This window comes from Aulonocara sp. 'chitande type north' Nkhata Bay, linkage group LG4, assembly GCF_057382095.1.
Source record: "Aulonocara sp. 'chitande type north' Nkhata Bay isolate Kocher_YH1m ecotype deep benthic linkage group LG4, A_spYH_male_GT1.1, whole genome shotgun sequence".
Classification (NCBI taxonomy): domain Eukaryota; kingdom Metazoa; phylum Chordata; class Actinopteri; order Cichliformes; family Cichlidae; genus Aulonocara; species Aulonocara sp. 'chitande type north' Nkhata Bay.
Genome location: NC_141347.1, coordinates 7536336 through 7555017, shown reverse-complemented (window position 1 = coordinate 7555017; position 18682 = coordinate 7536336). Strand labels below are relative to the sequence as shown.

General features: G+C 44.9%; 1 protein-coding gene across 1 annotated transcript; it reads right to left on the bottom strand.

Annotated features, from left to right (window-relative positions):
- Positions 1-571: 571 nt before the first annotated feature.
- gna13b (guanine nucleotide binding protein (G protein), alpha 13b) lies at positions 572-17890 on the bottom strand. Its single transcript, XM_086288196.1, has 5 exons — positions 17579-17890; positions 10581-10810; positions 5122-5172; positions 3325-3525; positions 572-2536 (listed from the first exon to the last, which is right to left on the bottom strand). The coding sequence occupies exons 1-5, from the start codon at positions 17859-17861 to the stop codon at positions 2147-2149; spliced, it is 1155 nt and encodes a 384-aa protein (XP_086144322.1). The 5' UTR covers positions 17862-17890; the 3' UTR covers positions 572-2146.
- Positions 17891-18682: the final 792 nt, after the last annotated feature.

The window sequence follows — 18682 nt, the reverse complement described above, 5'->3', positions numbered from 1 at the left end:
ACCTCACAAACACACTCATGCTTCTGTGTGACAACAATCACAATCAGGGTGGTGTCAGGGTGCAGGCCTGTCCTGATAACACTTCAACAACAAGCTTCAGTGACATGAGACGCTCAGACGACACAGACACACACACACACACACACACACACACACACACACACACACACACACGGTCCTGTTTTGTCACAGCATCAGTGAGCTGAACATGACACGCCCACAAATCAAACTCTGACCGCCTCATTTAGTGATGGGTCACTCAGTCATTGACAGTGATTATCTATCATCCTGATGGGAGTGGTCTCTTCCAAGCCCCCCCCCTGCACAGTGTGAAATCGCTCTGGCAGCCCACACAGGTTTTTGTCACCTGTTGTATTTGAGGAAACTTTATTTGAGTTGAGTCAACACTGCAGGTGCAGATCTGATAAGACAAAGAAGTTAATGATAGTATTTGTAAATGCACAGTTCTGTGGTCACATCAGACAAACCTTTTCAGCCAGTTTCTCAGTTGCCTCGTGTCCCTTTGAAGCTTTGCAGCTCAGTTACAAGTCTGTGCACAACACTTATTAACAGTGATTAACATTAAGTATTCTTTACTTATTCAACATTAGCAATTATCACAATTAGAAAGTACAAAAAAAATACCCATGCTGACGCACACAGAATGTTCCCATTGTTCAAAAGTCTACAGTGTGGAACTGCTCACCCCCAAAAAGACAACAAGACTACTTTTACAACTGGTTAGCATGGACCAGCGGAGCCTGTTATTTGCAGGGACACGTACAGGATTGTGGCATTCGTGTTGTAAAGACACAGGAAGCCCCTTAAACAACACAAGACAGTCTAATAGATGCCTGCTTCTGCTTAAAAACCCCAAACCAAAAACACCACGTAGCAAAATAACACTTACCATTATACTGTGTGGAAAGTTAGAGCGGTTGCAACAAGCTTTAGGTCGATGTGAGGGACACATGCGTTAGAATGGACACGTGAACTTTATACAAAACGAGAGCAGCCAGCAGAAACTAGCTGCACAGACTGCAGTGGGAATATGTCCCTGTGGTGAGGGGCGGCCTGCAACATGAAGAGCTGATTAAGACAAAAGGCAAGATGGCCACCTCATCGCCTGCAGTGCAATACGCAACACTTAAGGCGATAATTCTATTGAGGAGAAAAATCCCTCTCTCTGTACCACTGAAGAAAACCCAGGGGCTCAACCCGCGCTGCAACATCTGCCATCCGTCTGAGAAAAGCCGCTTTACATTTGTCCCTTAGTGTTATCTTTAACCACTGTCAATGAGGCAGCATCCACAAATCACATGTTAGCATATGTGCAAGCACACGGGTCAAATCACTCGCAGTAAAATAAGGCTGAGGTCGACGGCCAGAGTACTTCTGAAGTACAACTCCGGCCGGTTTTGTGGCAAATAAAGGGGAAACCCGTTTGACTGGTGCAAGGGTAAGGTACACATGCTCTGCACTGTATCAAATCACAGTAGTGGTTTAGAAATGGTGCCCTGAGAAACAGCACCAGTACTGTGGGTCACCCCAAACCCCGACCGGCTTTCAACAAGCGGCGTGTTTGTGTCTGCAGCACCCCGACATCTTTGAATAACTGTAACAGTCCAAATGTCAAAGTGTAAACCCCTATGAGATAGAAAAATGCATAGGTTAAAACAGTATGTTCATACAATAGAAAACAAAATGATTAGAAAAGTATAAATCCACACCAAGGCACAGTGAAGAGCACATTTACAACAACACCTTGGTAACAGTCACTGATAGCGGCCTGCATCACCCCCTCCTCTCCAGCAGGATACAGGGACACTATAAAGGATGCTCAGGAGTGTGGGCGTGGCCTGAGAGAGTGAGGACTACAGGTCAGTTACATGGGTCTAAGGGCAGGAAGAACTCAGCCACAGTGGGCTGTTATAAGTTACAGTGAACACGCTTGTTAAGCAAAGAAGCACAGGGGGGAGTGGCCATAGTAGTGGTTGCTTTAATACACAGTCAAGTTCAACAGTGAGGGGCAGAGCCAAATCCTGGGTGGGTGAAAGCAGTGGCGCTGTCCGCTCCTCCTATGGCTGCTGAAAGAGACACTGCAAGCCATGTTCCCTTTGCCTCCGCCCTTCCCTGCCGCGCTCCCTCACTGCAGCATCAGCTGCTTGAGGTTGTCGTGCAGGATGGTGTCCTTGACATCACGGAACACCAGCCGGATGTTTTCAGTGTTGATGGCTGTGGTGAAGTGGTGGTACAGAGGCTTCAGTTGCTGCGGAGGCTTCTGTTGCTGCTCGCGACGCTTTTTGCGAAAGCATTCCACCAGGAAGCACTGGACATCCGCCAAACTCATGGGGTCACCAGAGAACTCGGGGAAGTAGTCTTTGATGGACACTTGCTTCACCTTCTCCCCCAGCAGGTCCGTCTTGTTGAGGAAGAGGATGATGGAGACATTGCTGAAGACCCGGTTGTTGACTATGGTCTCAAAGATGTTTAGTGACTCGCTCAGTCGGTTAGTCTGCCGGTCTTCCATGAGCACCTGGATGTGTTAGAACGCAGACATGTGGTATGAAAAGCAGCTCGACTCAACCAGCAGAAGTAAAATAGCAGGATTTCTAGTAGCTTTCACCATCGCAGCAGCGTGCACTGTGACGGAGCCATGCTGGATGGTGGTATCATGGGCATCGATCACTAAGCCTCTAAAACTTCTAGGAAAATCAACTTTGATGTGGTTTTGGAAAGTTGAAGTCTAAAATATGATGTCCTGTTCTCAAACATTTTAATGATGGTAAGCACACCCACCAAATCTGAGCACAGACTGAGGTTAAGGCCGACTGTGGAGTCCAGCCAGAGCGCTGCAGGTTAGCTGAGATCTACAGATGGATCAGTCTCTACGTTTGTCCAGCTGTTGGCTCAGTCGGTTCCTTCATGCATATCCTACTGGGGCACGCTATCTAACTGCATCACCCTGCATGGAGCTGCTGCTGCCCTGCAAGCTGCTTTGCAACCCCCCTCTCCCAAACGCCTCCATTTATTGTTATACATACTCGTTATGTAATCAGCATCACTGCACACCACTGTTAGACTCAAAGCTGCTTCACCACTGGACAAAAACATCCCTAAATGACATTAACCAAAGTAAACAAAGCAGGATACTTAGTGAAGGTTTCCATGAAAAACACCAGTAGACAGAACATCAGAGGGTTCGAGACAGGCTTTCCAATCAATCTGAACTCAGTAAGAAGACAAAGACCCAACTAACTGCTGTTAGCTGAATCTTTAGCCAGGTTAGCATACTGAGCAACACTCTGCTTCCACATAACTCACCTGGTCGTACTCAGAGGAGGACACAAGGAAGAGGATGGATGTGACCGACTCAAAACATTCAAACCAGCGCCGTCTCTCAGAGCGCTGCCCACCCACGTCCACCATTTTGAAAGGCACATTCTTAATCTCAAAATCATACTCGTGGATGCCCTTGGTGGGTTTTCTGGCCAGAAGGATGTCCTGCTGGCTGGGAAGGTAGTCCTGCAAGCAGATAAGTGTTGCAGTGTGATATGCTTTTGTCAAGATTTACACCAAAACGTTTACATTCACTGGTAAAGTTGCACTGATCTACTTAAGAGTTACTTAAAAAACACAACAAACAAAACAAACAACTGTTTTTAAAAGAAACTCAGAGATCAGCTACCAAAAGAAAAGATGACCTCCCAATGTGCCAATCCTACAGTCCTAAGGCACTGGCTTTAAATTCCATGCATTGCTGTGGAGGCGCATCAACCAGGACAACCCACAGCGTGCAGAGCCGTGCAGAGCCGTGCAGAGCCTGCCCAGCAGTGTGGTTTGATTATAGTGAACTCAATCCCTACTGATGGACAAATCACCCCCATCCCCAGACTGTTGTTGCCCTGTGACATGCCAATAGGACTGAGGAGCTCCTCAAAGTACTCGCACCACTGTCCACACCCTCAGCACTCAGCGTCTCCCTTCAAAGTCGTCTGACGTTTCACTGTCAGACACAAAAGGCTGCTCTGTGGTCCTTAAAGAACTTTTACTTTTATTTATGCTCTTTATCTAAAAGATTAAAAAAGTACTTTTGATCTTTACACGGCTCTGAATTGCAGGAATATCCAAAGAAAGTGGCTAAATAAACACACTAACTAATGCCACACACCGAACCAGACCTGGAAAACACAACGTTCTGGGATTCACAGTTAATCTCTGAAAGCTAACGCAAAGAAAATATCACCAATAACCTCCCAGATGAGACCAGACATGTGTTGTCATAGTGCGGGAAAATCCCACTGCCTTCTGATGTCCTTAGATGTTGTCAGTGTTTGTTTTTCCACATTTGAAAATCCAATTATGGCACATCAAAACTTTGGAAGTATAATCTGGTGTTCTGCATTTCATTTACAGGTTTACTGATATCAGCATATTCGATGCAGAATTACAGTGCATGAAAAACTCTTATGATTTATGTGTGCATGTTCGGCTCTTGGACACAGATGACACAAAACGCAGTTTTTAAATAATGATTTCATTTTTTACAGGGAAAAACTATCAAACCGACCTCGCCACGTGTGGGAAACAAAATCCAAAAAACAATCCACTCCCTTATTAAATCACGAATAGACTGTAATGATGGATTGGTGGCTGGGTCGATGGATTAGTGGATGCATGGGTGCGTGGAGGTGGAGGGATGGATGGATGGGTGGCTAGATGGGTGGATGGCTAGATGGATGGGTGGATGGATGAGGGATGGAGGGATGGGTGGATGGATGGCTAGATGGCTGGATGGATGGGTGGATGAAGGGAGGGATGGGTGGAGGGATGGATGATCTAGTTTCTGGGAAGCCCAGTTCAGTTTCAGTGCCAGGCCTCGTGAACTGAGCTAAACATGTCAAAGAGTAACTCACGGTCCAGTGAAACAGCTGAAAAACAAACTCATTCGTCTCCTCGTCACAGCTGGATAGTTTGAAACTGCTGAGTTAAGCTCTTAGCAGTTTTCAGTTTTTGGCTAAAATCGTCCACATGTCTGAGACTTTGTCCCTAAATGTGTAAAATAACACACAAAGTTGTGTTACTACACTTTTATTCTGTTAGTGTGTGTTTGGGACTTACCGACTGTCCGAGTTTTTCCAAATTGTCCAGGAAATACTTGACCGACTCCCCCTGAAAGAGAAAGAGTGGAGATCCATGTCAGATGTGACACATGAGACCCTCCTCTGCATGGGAGGTATTCGCATTAATGTCATTTACTTAATGGGATACCACCCATCCTTTTTCTTTTAGAAAAATACATTTAGCTGCTTTTAGACTGATGCATCCACAACACAATCCTACAAGGTTTTTAGAGCCAAGCTCATGGATTAGCTCGAGCAGCTGAACAGTAGAAACTGTCCATGTAATGGGACTGCCTGGGAGTCAGAGCCAAATAATAAAACAGTACCTGTATGACCCAGTTCAGCCAGTGATGCTAAACCCAAACCATCACAGCTTTGTTGGTGTCTACGAAGCCCTGTTGTATCCTGCAGGTACGCAGCACTCAGACTGCATCTTTGTAGGTTTCCTCTCTCATTACTGTCTCAAGCCATGGATCCATATTACTAAGCACTGGAGTAGGGCTGGGCCATATTATACCGTTCACAGTAATACCGGTATAATTTTGGGCAACAATAAGAAAATAAAATATCACGATAGAATATGGGTAAAACACACATGCGCAGTGGCTTTGTTTTCATACGCACATGGTGGAAAAACCATGGCGGCGACGGAGAATGAGAAGGGGGAACGCGGATCGTTGAGTGAAACGGATGAACCAGAATTGGTTTGTAAAAATGGTGCAACTTCAGTGATGTGGAACTGGTTTGGTGTTTGTCCGTCAGATACACACCAAAGCACAGTTTTTTTGTAGAACATGCAGGCGGGCCGTCGTTATTGCCGTATTTGTCGGACTAAGATGCTCATAAATCTGGGAGTAATCTGGGTCCGAAACTCCGTCTTCAGGTCCCAAAGTCAAACGAACATCACTGAGAGTTAAAAACTGTCTAAATTCTTTCATCTTTAATAAAACAATCAGCATTGCTGCTTTACCAGGTGTAACTATGAAGTTTAACATCCAGGCATCCATGAAAACAGAATTTATTACATTTAAGTTAGAAGTTAGCAGGAGGTTAGCAGGAGGTTAGCTCGCTAGTTTCCATGATATAGCATGTTCTGACTGAGAGATTTCTGAAAAAAATCAAACGTACAGCTCTGCTATCACTTCCAACATAAATGAAGACAGAAAACTAAACAGCAGTGACGTTTGTAGGGTTACTGAAGTTGGGCTAGCTGGTATATAATGATGTGCTACGTGATCGCTAGCGACACAGCTATGTTAGCATAACATAAACAGTGAAGCTGGAGGATGAACACTAACACTTTTCCACTTATAAAAGTTAACGTGAAGGTTCCTCATGGTTAGAGACAAATGCAATCGCATGGCAGGATGCTGTAAACGGACCAAACTTCAGTCAGGAGAACAACTGAGATAATCCATCCACAATACGAGGTTAGTCATTAATATACTGCAACAACATGGGAATAGAGCAGCTGCCAGAGGATTCAACATTAATGAATCAATGGTACAGAAGTGGAGGAAGCAAGAAGAATGAGTTTAATAAAGTTTGATTTATCTGACTGCTTTGTTTCGCTTGATGTGTCTTATAATCCCGTGCACCTTATGGTCCGAGAAATACATATTTGACTTTTTTATTTGGCACACTGCAGTTTAATGTTGCAAAGCACCTCTTTTTAACTTCAGTGGATATTATACATGGTTATGCTCAGGATATGTCAGCCCATTTCTACTGGAAATGCCTTTTGGTTAAACTTTCAGCAAGGAATTTGCATTTGCACTGTTACATTTTTATAAAGCTTTAATGTACATAAAAACAGCTTCTTGTTTAAGTGAAAATAAATGGATGGGTTTTTTTTGTGCTAGTAATGTTGTGGAGTTGTATTTTGTCTCGCATCAATTATATCGTCAGTTATATCGTTATCGCAAATTTTCAAATATATATCGTGATAAATATTTTTGGCCATATCGCCCTGCTCTACACTGAAGCCCATCCCCTCTGACCCTGGGCGGGGGCACACTCAGGTCTCCTTCATCTATTCTCCCCGTCTTTATCTAAAAGCAAAGATGAACCATAGAGCATGCTCAGACAGCAGGCAGTGGTTTCATCTGAGGTTGTGGGTGGCATCAGAAGAAGATGGCGGCTTTTGATTACTAGTGAAACTCCCATGAATAAGGGTTCAGCTGTGTTTGTGTCATCCAGGGTAGATATGCAACAGTCAGCCTCACTGCAGAGACCGTGGCATGTGGAAACCTGAAAAACTGGAACTACCTGTTTCTTCCAACTGTATCGTGGGTTTGGTGGGTTGTAGGGCCGCCACAAACGGTTATTTTGATAGTCGACTAGTCACGGATTAATTTTGCGATTAGTCAACTAATCAGATCATCATCCATTGGATGTAAAACTACAGCTTATTGCACCAGCAGCATCTGCTCTTATATAACTATCATTAGCTTACAGCTTTAAGTGTTTAAGGTATGTGCTAACTAAAAATAAAGACAAGATGATAGTTTATTACATTTTATTGAAATTTGCAGATTGTTTCGGTGAAGTTTAATAAACTCCTTGCTATCTAAACTATAACAGGACACCGGAGTAAATTCTGGAGCATCTCACACTTCTGATAATCAGCTGTCTGCTTGATGTTTATTCAGCTGTGTAAAAACTATAACTTTAATCTCAGACAAACCGATTTACTCAGGAACAAATAAAATACTAAAAAAAAGCCAAACAACAACATTTTTAAGTTATCTAAGTGACTCATATATATTTAACCTGAGCAGTGAAAGACGGCGGTGGGTTTGAAGACGATTTGCCGGGAGTCCGGTGCTCTCACGGCTCTACTGAGCCTAGCCCCCGGCTAGCTATCGAGCTAGCGGGTAACAGATGTCTCCGAAAACGTCGGAGCGCTTTTGAAAATATGCGGTGTCTTGATAAACTGAGCAGATATTTGAGGTTTACACAGCTACATTCTCGCCTGAAAATATGTTAAACGTTTATTTTGTGACCCAGAAAGAATAATAAGAGTAATATTAAAACTAACTAGCTGCCGCCATTGTTGGAAACTGAGCTGGGCCGCGCTATGAATTCTGGGTCACAGCTTCTTCTTCTTCTTCGGGGTTTAACGGCAGCTGGCATCCTTGTACATGCAGTGCTGCCATCTTCTGTTCCAGTCCGTTATTACACTCTTAAATCCTGCCACTTATTCCTGCGTCTTTTGTGATCTTACAAAGCTTCAAACGACGCGTCGACTATTAAATCAGTCGTCGACGAGTCTGATAGTCGACGTAATTGTGACTAGTCGACCAATCGTGGCAGCCCTAGTGGGTTGTTTGATTCAGTGAATGCAAACATCCTCTAACCCACATGTGTCAAAGTCAAGGCCACTTCCGGCCCGCCAGATCATTTTATATAGATTTTTTATTACTGTTATGCATGGCCTGGCGATATGAGACGCTAATAACACACAGACAACAGATCCCATAATGCAGCGCTGCAGCCTCCTTGCTGAACGCTAGGCTACCTGGGAACATTCCCGCGTCAATCAAGCCAAACTTCTGTTATTGTGAAGCTCACCGCTCACAATGGTGGCGAGAAACGATTCTGAAAGCAGAGCCTTTCAGCGCCGGTGGGAGGCTGAATATATGTTTACAGACATGCTGGTAAACCCGTGCGTCTTATTAGTGGAGCTAATGTGGCTGTAATGAAGGAATTTAATTTAAGACGGCACTACGAGACAAAACGTCAGGATAAGCCGAAAAACCGAAACGCAGAAACTACAGGAAGTAGAAGAGCTAAAGAAGAATCTGACGTTTCAGCAGACGTTTGTCACCAGAGCAAAACCACAAAGTGAAGCTGTTGTGAAAGCAAGTTTTATTGTAGCAGAGGAGCCAAATCAGCCCGGTACCACTCTGAAGAGCTGCAGGATGAAGCTGTGCGACGTCTTGTGTCCAGACAAAACACAGAGTTTGGCAAATGTGAGCCTGAGCAGAAATACGATTGCTGATCGGGTTTGTGAGATGGTCACTGATTTAAGAACACAGTTGTGTGAAAGAAGCAAAAACTTTATTGCATAGTCGGCTGTGGATGAAAGGACAGACATGATGGACGTTGCACAGCTGACCATCTTCATCCGTGGAGAGGAAATATTGGACATTAAATCGATGCACGGGACAACGACAGGAAAAGACATTTTTTAAAACGTATGTCAAAGTGTAACGACGTGAAACTGCCCTGGGACAAACTTGTTGGACTTACAACAGATGGAGCGCCGGTGCTGTGCGGTGAAAAAAGTAGTCAGCAGGATGCGAGTAAAGATGCAGGAGAAATGTACCGGTGAGTTAACAGCACATCACTGCATCACACACCAGGAAAGGCTGTGTGGTCCTAAAAATGGAGCATGTAATGATCACCGTGACGCAGACCGTACATTTTACCTGAGCTAAAAGTTTAAATCACCGTCAATTTCAGTCTTTTATGTGGGAAATAGATTCAGAGTTTGCCCACATTCCTTCATGCAGAGCTCCGCTGGCTGAGTTGGGATAAAAGTTCAACAGAGTTTTTGAGCTCAGCAAGGAAACCTGTCAGTTCATGGACATGTGTGATGCAGTGAAGGCGTTTCAAGTGAAGCTGTCACTAATGCACCAGTGCAGCCTGCCTCACTTTCCCTGTTGCAGTAATGTTGAACCAAGTCAGCGCACTTTGCTGAGCTGCACCTGTGCAGATTCAGATGCAGCTGCAGTGTAATGATGCACTCAGGGAAAGACACTGAATGGCCCGCACAGTTTATTAGCTCCACTCCTGCAGCAGCGCCCAGCTCGTCTACATGCGGCTCCAACCTTGTGTTTGCTCTCATTTACTTTTTCTGGGGTTTTGGCAGCATGTTCATATTTCTAACTTGCATCATTTTGACAGGATATTTAAAGTTAAAGTTTCTTTTTTTAAGTTTATTTAAACTGGAATAATATTCCTGTCGGTTTTTCTTCACATTTATGTTTAAAAAACATTGTTTGAGTGTTCAATAAATGTTTATCTTGTTTGGCCCCTGCTGTCACCCTTTCACCATACTGGTCACTACAGTGGACAGCTATTCAAAGGCTGTTGTGTTTGTGTCAGTGTTGATGGTGTACCTGCACATAAACCACTACACTCTGATGTGTCGCCCCACACTCTGCCACCCACTGGTCCTTTAATGTTACTACAGATGTATGACCTGTATCATTGTAGTTATTGTCATTTAACCCTGTCATGCATTATGACGACCTCAATCAGGATTGTTATTCATCTTTTCATGACTGAAGATGGATAAAAATACTAAAGAATAAAATCCAGACTGAGGTTGTCACAATTCCTGCATGACAGGGTTAAATAACGATTTCAGCTGAGCGTTTGGTGAGAATACCAGTTAAGGTTTTTTAGGTGTCACCTGACAGCCGACTGGACTTGAGCAGATTCACTCACCAGCTGGAACTCCCTGCGCCGATCGTAGGCATTCTGGATGCCCTGGTCCGCCCACAGGGCCTTGATTGACGGCAGGTAGTGCTGAAAAACTTTGGGCTCCACCATGCCGTGACCGTGAGCCATCGCCGACCGAGTGTCAAATGCCATCATAGTGTTTCCATGCCGCTGGTTGGACGTGTTACCCCATGGGATGTGCAGCTTCTCTCTAGCATCCACTAACACTCGAATGCCTGCAGACAGTGACAAAAACACATGAGCGATCTGTGTGCTGGGCCAGATGTGGGCTCCAAGTTACAGCTTCATAACTGACTCATCTGCATATCACTTTTACAATTTGACTTATAAGATCACTAAACAGTGCAAATAGTGAAAAATACCACAAAGACATACATGTATGAAAACATGTAAATGTATTTGTATACTTCATGACACAGGAACACAGGGAGTCATGGAGACAGGATGTGACTGTCTCTTTAGAACATCTCATGGTCTGTGAGATTACAACGAGCAACATCTGCAAAGCTACACAAAAGTCATGGAGCTCACAGCTGCCAGTGACTGTATGAGAAAAGCATCTGGAAGCAACCATGACACAGGTGCTGGGGAGGAAAGCAAACCAGCAGCTCTGTGTAATAACCCCAGATTACTGACATAAGATCGACTCTGACCTTTGTTTGAAAAACAAGACCAAAACAGCAGAGGGGGAATTGAGACGCTACTAACACGCGTGTCTGCATTTACAAAGTTACACAACAACAACACAGCAGCAGTCCTAACTATCCTCCTGTGTTTCCTCATTTGATGAGGATGAGTCAGGAACACCACTCCCTGTGCAGGCCCACACATGTCTGTGCTGCCCACACATGTCTGTGCTGCCCACACATGTCTGTGCTGCCCACACATGTCTGTGCTGCCAGTGTGCAACATGAAAGTACAGCGAGGCCGACGCCGTCTATTTGGAATCAGACAATGATGATAAACTTGATTGGTGCAGCTACCAGCGCTCTGACCATCGCTGAGCCAGGCTGATTATTACTAATGAACTGTGATACTTTGGTAACCGTGGTTTCAGAAGCTGCCCTGACAATGAAGCACATTTCTGTATTTGGGAAAACAACATAGGAGAGAGATGAATAAGATTAGAGGAAGTTACACTGTTTAAGCTTCTGCATTGCTGAGCTCCACGTCTTTATCATTGTTCTGTTTTATTCTTCCGTACGTTTTGTGTGCTTAACTACTTCTGCATATCAGGACTGTGCTCTTACTTTCATTTTTGTAACGTTTGATGGTTTCTCTTCAAACGAGGAGAGAAACTCCTCTTCAAAGCCTCCAAAGACTTGGAGCAAGAGGAGAACTTAAAACCGCTCCTCGATCTATTAAGGTGTTCTCTTAATATATTATGTTTAATGTTTTCAAACAGTTTAAGTTTAATGAAGAATTTTGCGTGATGACATCACCTGCTCTAAAATCTGAGGGTGGACGATAAGCTGACAAAAACACCTCTCTCTCTTTCACAGCCAAACATACATGTGTAATACATGCAACTGTGGCTGTCCTCACTAAGAAACGACCTTTCCTCTCCTCAGGAGCTCTCTCTGCAGGAGGGGGAGATACAGGAGAGGTGGAGGAAGATCTCAGCCTGGGTGTTTATTGCCTCATGTAGTCTGGAAGATGAGTGGATGGTGGGGTGGGTGCAGTTTTCTCTGTGGTGGGGTTGGGTGGACTGTCCTGGGCTCTGTGGGGCCGGGAGGCGCTGCTGCACTGGGCCCCGGTCTGGATGGGCCTGGGCCCCCTTTCCCTGGCGGGTCGCGGAGTATGGGGGTGCCTACTGGGGTCAGCGGGGGAGCTGGCCCCAGGGAGGGGTCACCTGCCCCTCCCTTCCTTCCCTCCCCATCTCCAGCTGCCTCCCTCTTCCCGCTCCACCACAACCACCCACACATGCAGGACCTTGGAGTAGGGGTATGTCACCAGGGTGCAGAGGAGGCTACCCCCCCCCTCTGTCCCCTTCTGGCTGCCTCTGCCTCAATTTTATCCCACAACTTAGACATTCACATTACTCACACTCTCATTACACATACATATAGGATCTTGGGGGTGGGCACGATACACGGAGTCCAAAGTACCATCAGGGTGTACACCCCACCCCTGACGTCGTTGCCCACCTCTCAATTTTAAATACATGTAGACATTGAGGGCTAGCAGGAGGGGCTATGCGCTTACCTGCTGCTCTCTGGCAGGTAGCTCCATGCCCTCCTGGGTTTTAAATGCACCTTAGAACACACATGCATCAACACTACAATGAGCGGGTGGAGGGAGGTTTGGAGTCTTCTCTCACCCCCATTCTCTGCGACCTGCTGGAGCGGGGGGGCTGGGAGGAGGAGTTGACCGTCCGACTGCGGTCTGGAGTGTGGGGCCTCCCTGCTGCTGCGGAGTCGGGGCGGTCTGCCTCCCCCCACCGCAGGGAAAAGGGTAACACCACCTGGGTCTGGGTGCAGTTCCCCCCTCCAGGGGCAAGGGCACCTAGACCCGGTTCGTAGAGTACGCTTGGGGAGTGTGATCGTGTGTACAGCGTCTCTTTATGTCTGTCTCCACGTTGGTTGAGTGTGGAGTGAGTGCATATGAGAGCATGAGGGTGGGAATGGATGTTTGTATCTGTGTGTGCCTGTATTTCTGTGTCTATATGTCAGGTTGGGTATCAGACGCCACCTCTCTGGGGACATCTCAGGCCCTCCAAGGTTTGGAGGCCTATCTCCCCCCACCACCACTTCCCCTGCCAGTGGCGGACTCCCTCAGACATCGGTGCGTTGGTGGTTCTTTGTGTCCGGGGATGGGCGTCCAGGTACACACCGGCTCACTCCTTGGCGGCCGCTTATCGGGGCCTGGAGCCTGGGGCTCGCTCGGGCCACTTCGGAGGTGGGGTGCCCCCGGCCTCTCGGCCTGGGGCTCGGTCACTCAGGCACAGCTGGCTGCCGGCGGAGCTCACGGGCGCGTCACTGCAACCCCCCCTGGCTTCTGCTCCGCGGCTGCTGAGTGAGCCCTCATCTGGGACTCTCCTCAGCTCTTTCTGGGACAGTGGCGCGGCTGCCCCTCTGTTGGTCTTCCTTGGTCTCTTGTGTTCTGGGGGCCTCTGGATGTCTGGGGCCTGGATCTCCTCCATACCTGCTTCATGCCCTGGAGGACGGGGCTGTGGCCCCCCCACACCCTCTAGCAGATCATTACATGAAGGAACCTTTTAAAAACAAGCGTCCATGCTCACAGGTGTACACACGGGTGATCACAGACGCGGACTACAGCTTTCTTGGCTGCTGCCTCAAAGCACATTGTGCGCTGTCTATCTTGCGTGCTGCACAATATCGTTTATTATTTAGTATTTACTGATATCTACTGCTAGCTAGTTTATTGTGATGGTGCTGTTTTTTATTATGTTGCTCTTTGTTGTTTGCTTTCTCTTCTGTTTTTTTTCTCCATACAGGTGATCCAGGTGTTTTTTGTTTTTTTTTGTTTGTGTTGTTTTTTCTTTCTTCCCCCCTTCTCACCGTCTCTTCTCCCCTTTGGTTTTCTTTCTTTCTCTCCCTCTCTTTCTTTCATTCTTTCCCCCTGTCCTATCCCCCAGTCATGTCTGTCCCGTTTGTAGCAACTGAAAATAAAATAAATTCATAATTATAATAAAGGTCAAACAAATGGACCAATATGGCAAGGCCATGATGATCCACTTGGTAAAATAAATCTGCTTGGCATCTTTCTTGGCCTTAAGACAACAATTCTGATGCTAAAGATCCAAACGGGACACAAAAAAAAAGAAAGAAAGAAAAAAAGAAAAAGAAACGACCTTTACACAAACACAGTGAACCACACGATTTCAACGAGGACACAGTCTGCATCCACAACAACGCCAGCTGCTCCGGGGCCATTGTTTCAGTGCTGCAGACTCACACACGTGTCGTCGTGCTCACGCTGTCACAGGTTTCTCAGTGGGACCCACAGTGTGTTTGTATCTCAGCAGGGATTTCCTGCCCAGGGATCACACACAGGCTGCTGCTGATTGGTTGATTCAAATTCAGCACCTTCAGCCCAATGAGCGTATGAAAGAGACTGATTCAGACTGCTCGCCTGGCATAGAAACACAGAGCTGCACGTGTGTGTCAGACGGGTGTTTACAAACTGCCACCAATCAGAAACCCTTCCACGATGAACTGTGTGTTTGCAGATCAGCTTTGACATGCAGCAATATTTTTGTCTTACTCTGTATTCTGGCAGTTTTGTAGTAACAGGCGTCACTACCTCATGTCAATAATGAGTTTTTCACTTCCCTGAGTTTCTGATCTCAGGCTGACAGATCAGGCTTTTTGTTGCTTTCTCTTTTTCTGATCTCATTTACTTTTTGAACTTTAACATCCAGACTCTGTGTGACAGCGAGCCACAGTCACTGTCCCTTTGGCCTTTCTGACTTCCTCCTCAGACATGATTGATTCATGTATTTAACATCGTCACTACTTTCTACACTTCAGCTCAACAGACTGCAGGCAGCATGCACGAGCCCGGGGTTCACAATACGTAAGCTGGTAACAACAAGATCAGCAAGTACGCACGTTTCATATATCTGACTGTGACTCTGCATTAGCACAAGGGCAGGAACATTTCTAGGCAGGATATGATGACTAGGGCCAACACTTCATGTGGTAACAATGGTAGAAAACTAAACTGGATGAACAATCATGGTGGATATGTATTCTTCTATGCACTGGGTATGTGCTACAAATGACACGATCGGGGCATCACTCAGGTCCATCCTGGTGCCGTTAAACGGCCTGAAGCAACCCTGAAAAGGATAAGCGGAAGCGAATGGATGGATATTAAAACTAACTAGCTGCCGCCATTGTTGGAAACTGAGCTGGGGCGCTATGAATTCTGGGACACAGCTTCTTCTTCTTCGGGGTTTAACAGCAGCTGGCATCCTTGTACATGCAGTGCTGCCATCTTCTGTTTCAGTCTGTTATTACACTCTTAAATCCTGCTACTTATTCCTGCGTCTTTTGTGATCTTATAAAGCTTCAAACGACGCGTCGACTATTAAATCAGTCGTGATGATTTTGATAGTCGACGTAATCGTGAGTAGTCGACTAATCGTGGCAGCCCTATTGCACACTGTCTCCAAGCACCACCTACAAAATTTCAAAAAGCAGCCGCTGCACTACGTTTCATCTATGAGTCTGACATTTGGCAGCCTGTAAGACAACAGGGCGTAAAAAGTCTCAACAAAAAGAACCAACAACATGAAGTCAGCCATTTTTAACTCAATGTATAATTTTGGTGATATTTTCAGATCTTGTATTTTTAGCAACTCCTCTGAGGGATTTGGTCAGATCAGTTATCTTCGTTCAGTGTAAAGACAGCGGTGACGTTAAATTGCAAAGCGAGTTTTCGTGAAATCATGGTGGGATTGACAAATTTCGATATTTCGCCATCCAGGATGAAATTGCTCATCTCTGTTATAAGAAAGTTGCTCTAAGAAATCTAAAGGAATCACTCCCAAACTTCATGGTGAGAGTCCCACCCTGAAAAGATTTATATGCCATCTGTCAGCAATTGTTAGAGTGACGGTAGAAAGAGGAAATGTGCTGCAGGTCATAAGAATCCTTCAATGTTGACGAAACGTTAAGGAAGTAGGACGGTATCATTCTTTAAAGTAGGCCTAGTTAGTTAGTTGATGCTGTTTTTTTCTGGAAAAACCCTGAAATCAACGTATGATCTGTATCGACGTGAAACACGTGTGAAACCACAGGTTCGGAGCACTCGGAGCTCCAGTGCCTGCAACTGTGTCTCAAGTTTGACCAGTTTAAAGACGTCACTGAATAAAACTAGAAAACCTCCTCGTGTACGGGGCAGAATTATGTCAGCTCAGCTAACAGTAACCTAGATGATTTAAAGTATGGTGCTGTGATGAGCATAGCGCCACAGACGTGCCTCACTCTACCAGATGCCTTTGACGATTGTTTGCTGTGTAACTGTCGGTCACGGTTTGCTGTGCTTCTCCACAAACAGCTGGTTTTTCCTTTCCTGTTAGGTTGCAGGTTGTGAGATTTCAGTTATTCAACAATGTTTAAAGAGACATGAATGGTCCTTTATAGATTAGTCTTATCTAATATGTTTTAATTTATTCATCAATTATCTATAGAAAGTCCCAATGAATAACTTTGCATCTGTAAACTGCTGACTATTTTGGCCAACAATTAGAATCTGGACATCGGTTTACTTCAATATTTGATTACAAAAAAATGACTTAATATTTATATTCAAATTCAACAACAAAAACAAAACGTCCATTTTCACCTATAAAATGTCATAAATATGATTATTCTGCGACTAGAAATATCTGTTTAGACCAGTTGAAATGTTGGCGAACATCCCCAGAAAGCATGAAAACCAGTTAAGCTGGAACAAAACGGCAGCTCTCGCATGGGTGGCCCTGCACTTCCTACAAAAACTTTCATGACAAACCACACAAGGCAACACTTCCCATAATACAGCATGCTCGCGTCTGCTCTTTTATCGCAAAGCAATGAAAAACTGGCCTGGTTCGCAAAAAGACATCGCTACAGAGCGATTATGTAACACTTAGAGGCTTAAAAGCAATAAACAACACACCCAGTGCACTCCAAATAAACTGGTTCCCTTTTCCTCAACTTTGTCCATAAAGACGAACCAGTCTGCATGTTTTTGACTGAACAAGAGAGCAGAAATCATACGTAAATATCGGCGAAGCTTTTACTAATCACAGACGATCAAGTGCTGCGTTCAGATCCACCATGCACACACAAGCAGCAGAGGCGTTTCTTGGCTACTCAACAAGCTAACCAGACTAGCTTGGTCGAACACAGAAAATCGGCTGAACAGAAGCTAGCAACTTCCCACTGGCTGCTCCTACAGCCCCATCTCTACACACGTCGGAACAAACCTGTTTCAATATGTGAAAAGCAGTCGGTATAATGTCGGCTTACCTTTAATAACATTACTAAAAATCGTAGCCCTGAATTCTTCTTTGGCCTTCTGATCGAAGTCCTGCCCATGAATAATACGCATTTGCTTGAGGAAAGTGGACTTGCCGCTTTCTCCCGCCCCGAGCAATAAGATCTTTACAAGCCTTTTAACATAAGTCTTGTCTCGATGAATACACTTATCTATCTCTTTGGATTTCCGCAGCTGCTCTGCCTCGCCCCTTGTAAGGAGGCAGTTGGGGAAAAATGCAGATAAAACGGAGCGGGACGGCAGGAAGTCCGCCATCTTTGAAACAACTACATCGATACAGAGGGTGGATGGGAGGGCTGAGTCCAGTGCTGCGTTCACGGTCCGTAGGAATCCTCCGAACGACGTTTCGCTTGTGCGTTTCAGCTGTCACAACACAGTCCGTATCGTGACACTCAGTTTTGATTTCAAATGGACGTTTTCTGCAAATGATGCCCTTATTGGCACATTTTTCATGGAGACTAATTTACAACACAGCGCAAAACTCTTGAACAGTATTGTAATATAATTTCCAGAGGTTAGTGGTAAAGAAATACAAATACTTTGTTACTGTATTTAAGAGCCTTGCAGCTGTAAGCAAACTCAGAGACGTGGCAAGAATGAACTCAGAACTTACTCGTTAAACTTAAATCATCCTAATAATATCAAAAAAGTACAAAATTAAATAAATAACTAAATAAAGTTGATACATGTGTGGGTCATTGAGTCATAGGTTGTCATGCAGTCGAGTCATTCCATGAAAATGGCACAATTTGAGTCCCTCTCACCTCTTATGGTGTATTTCATCTATTGGGTCACCAAACTTTCTGTTTAAACAGCTTTACATATATATTGAAATGTACCATTTAATACAGTGTAAAAAACTGAACTAATTTTGATCTTTTTATGGGAAATAATACAGTTTTTTCATTTGACACCACCTATTTTGTCATGTCCCTCATGGCCTTGATGAAAGTTTACTTTGAAAATACCAAATAAAACTATTTAAAAAGTCAATAAATTTTGGTATCAACCTAAACATCTGTTTGTGCTCTTTTGCTGTTAATATTTCTTTTTTTCAAATTTAATTGTTAATTATT

Bases quoted from the DNA above. Each gene is read 5' to 3' on its own strand.
- gna13b (XM_086288196.1), bottom strand. From the start codon at position 17,861: ATGGCGGACTTCCTGCCGTCCCGCTCCGTTTTATCTGCATTTTTCCCC. The intron at 10,811-17,578 runs GTAAGCCGACAT...CACTGTCTGCAG, and splicing joins TTTTAGTAATGTTATTAAAG to GCATTCGAGTGTTAGTGGAT. The intron at 2,537-3,324 runs GTGAGTTATGTG...TAACACATCCAG, and splicing joins CCTCCTCTGAGTACGACCAG to GTGCTCATGGAAGACCGGCA.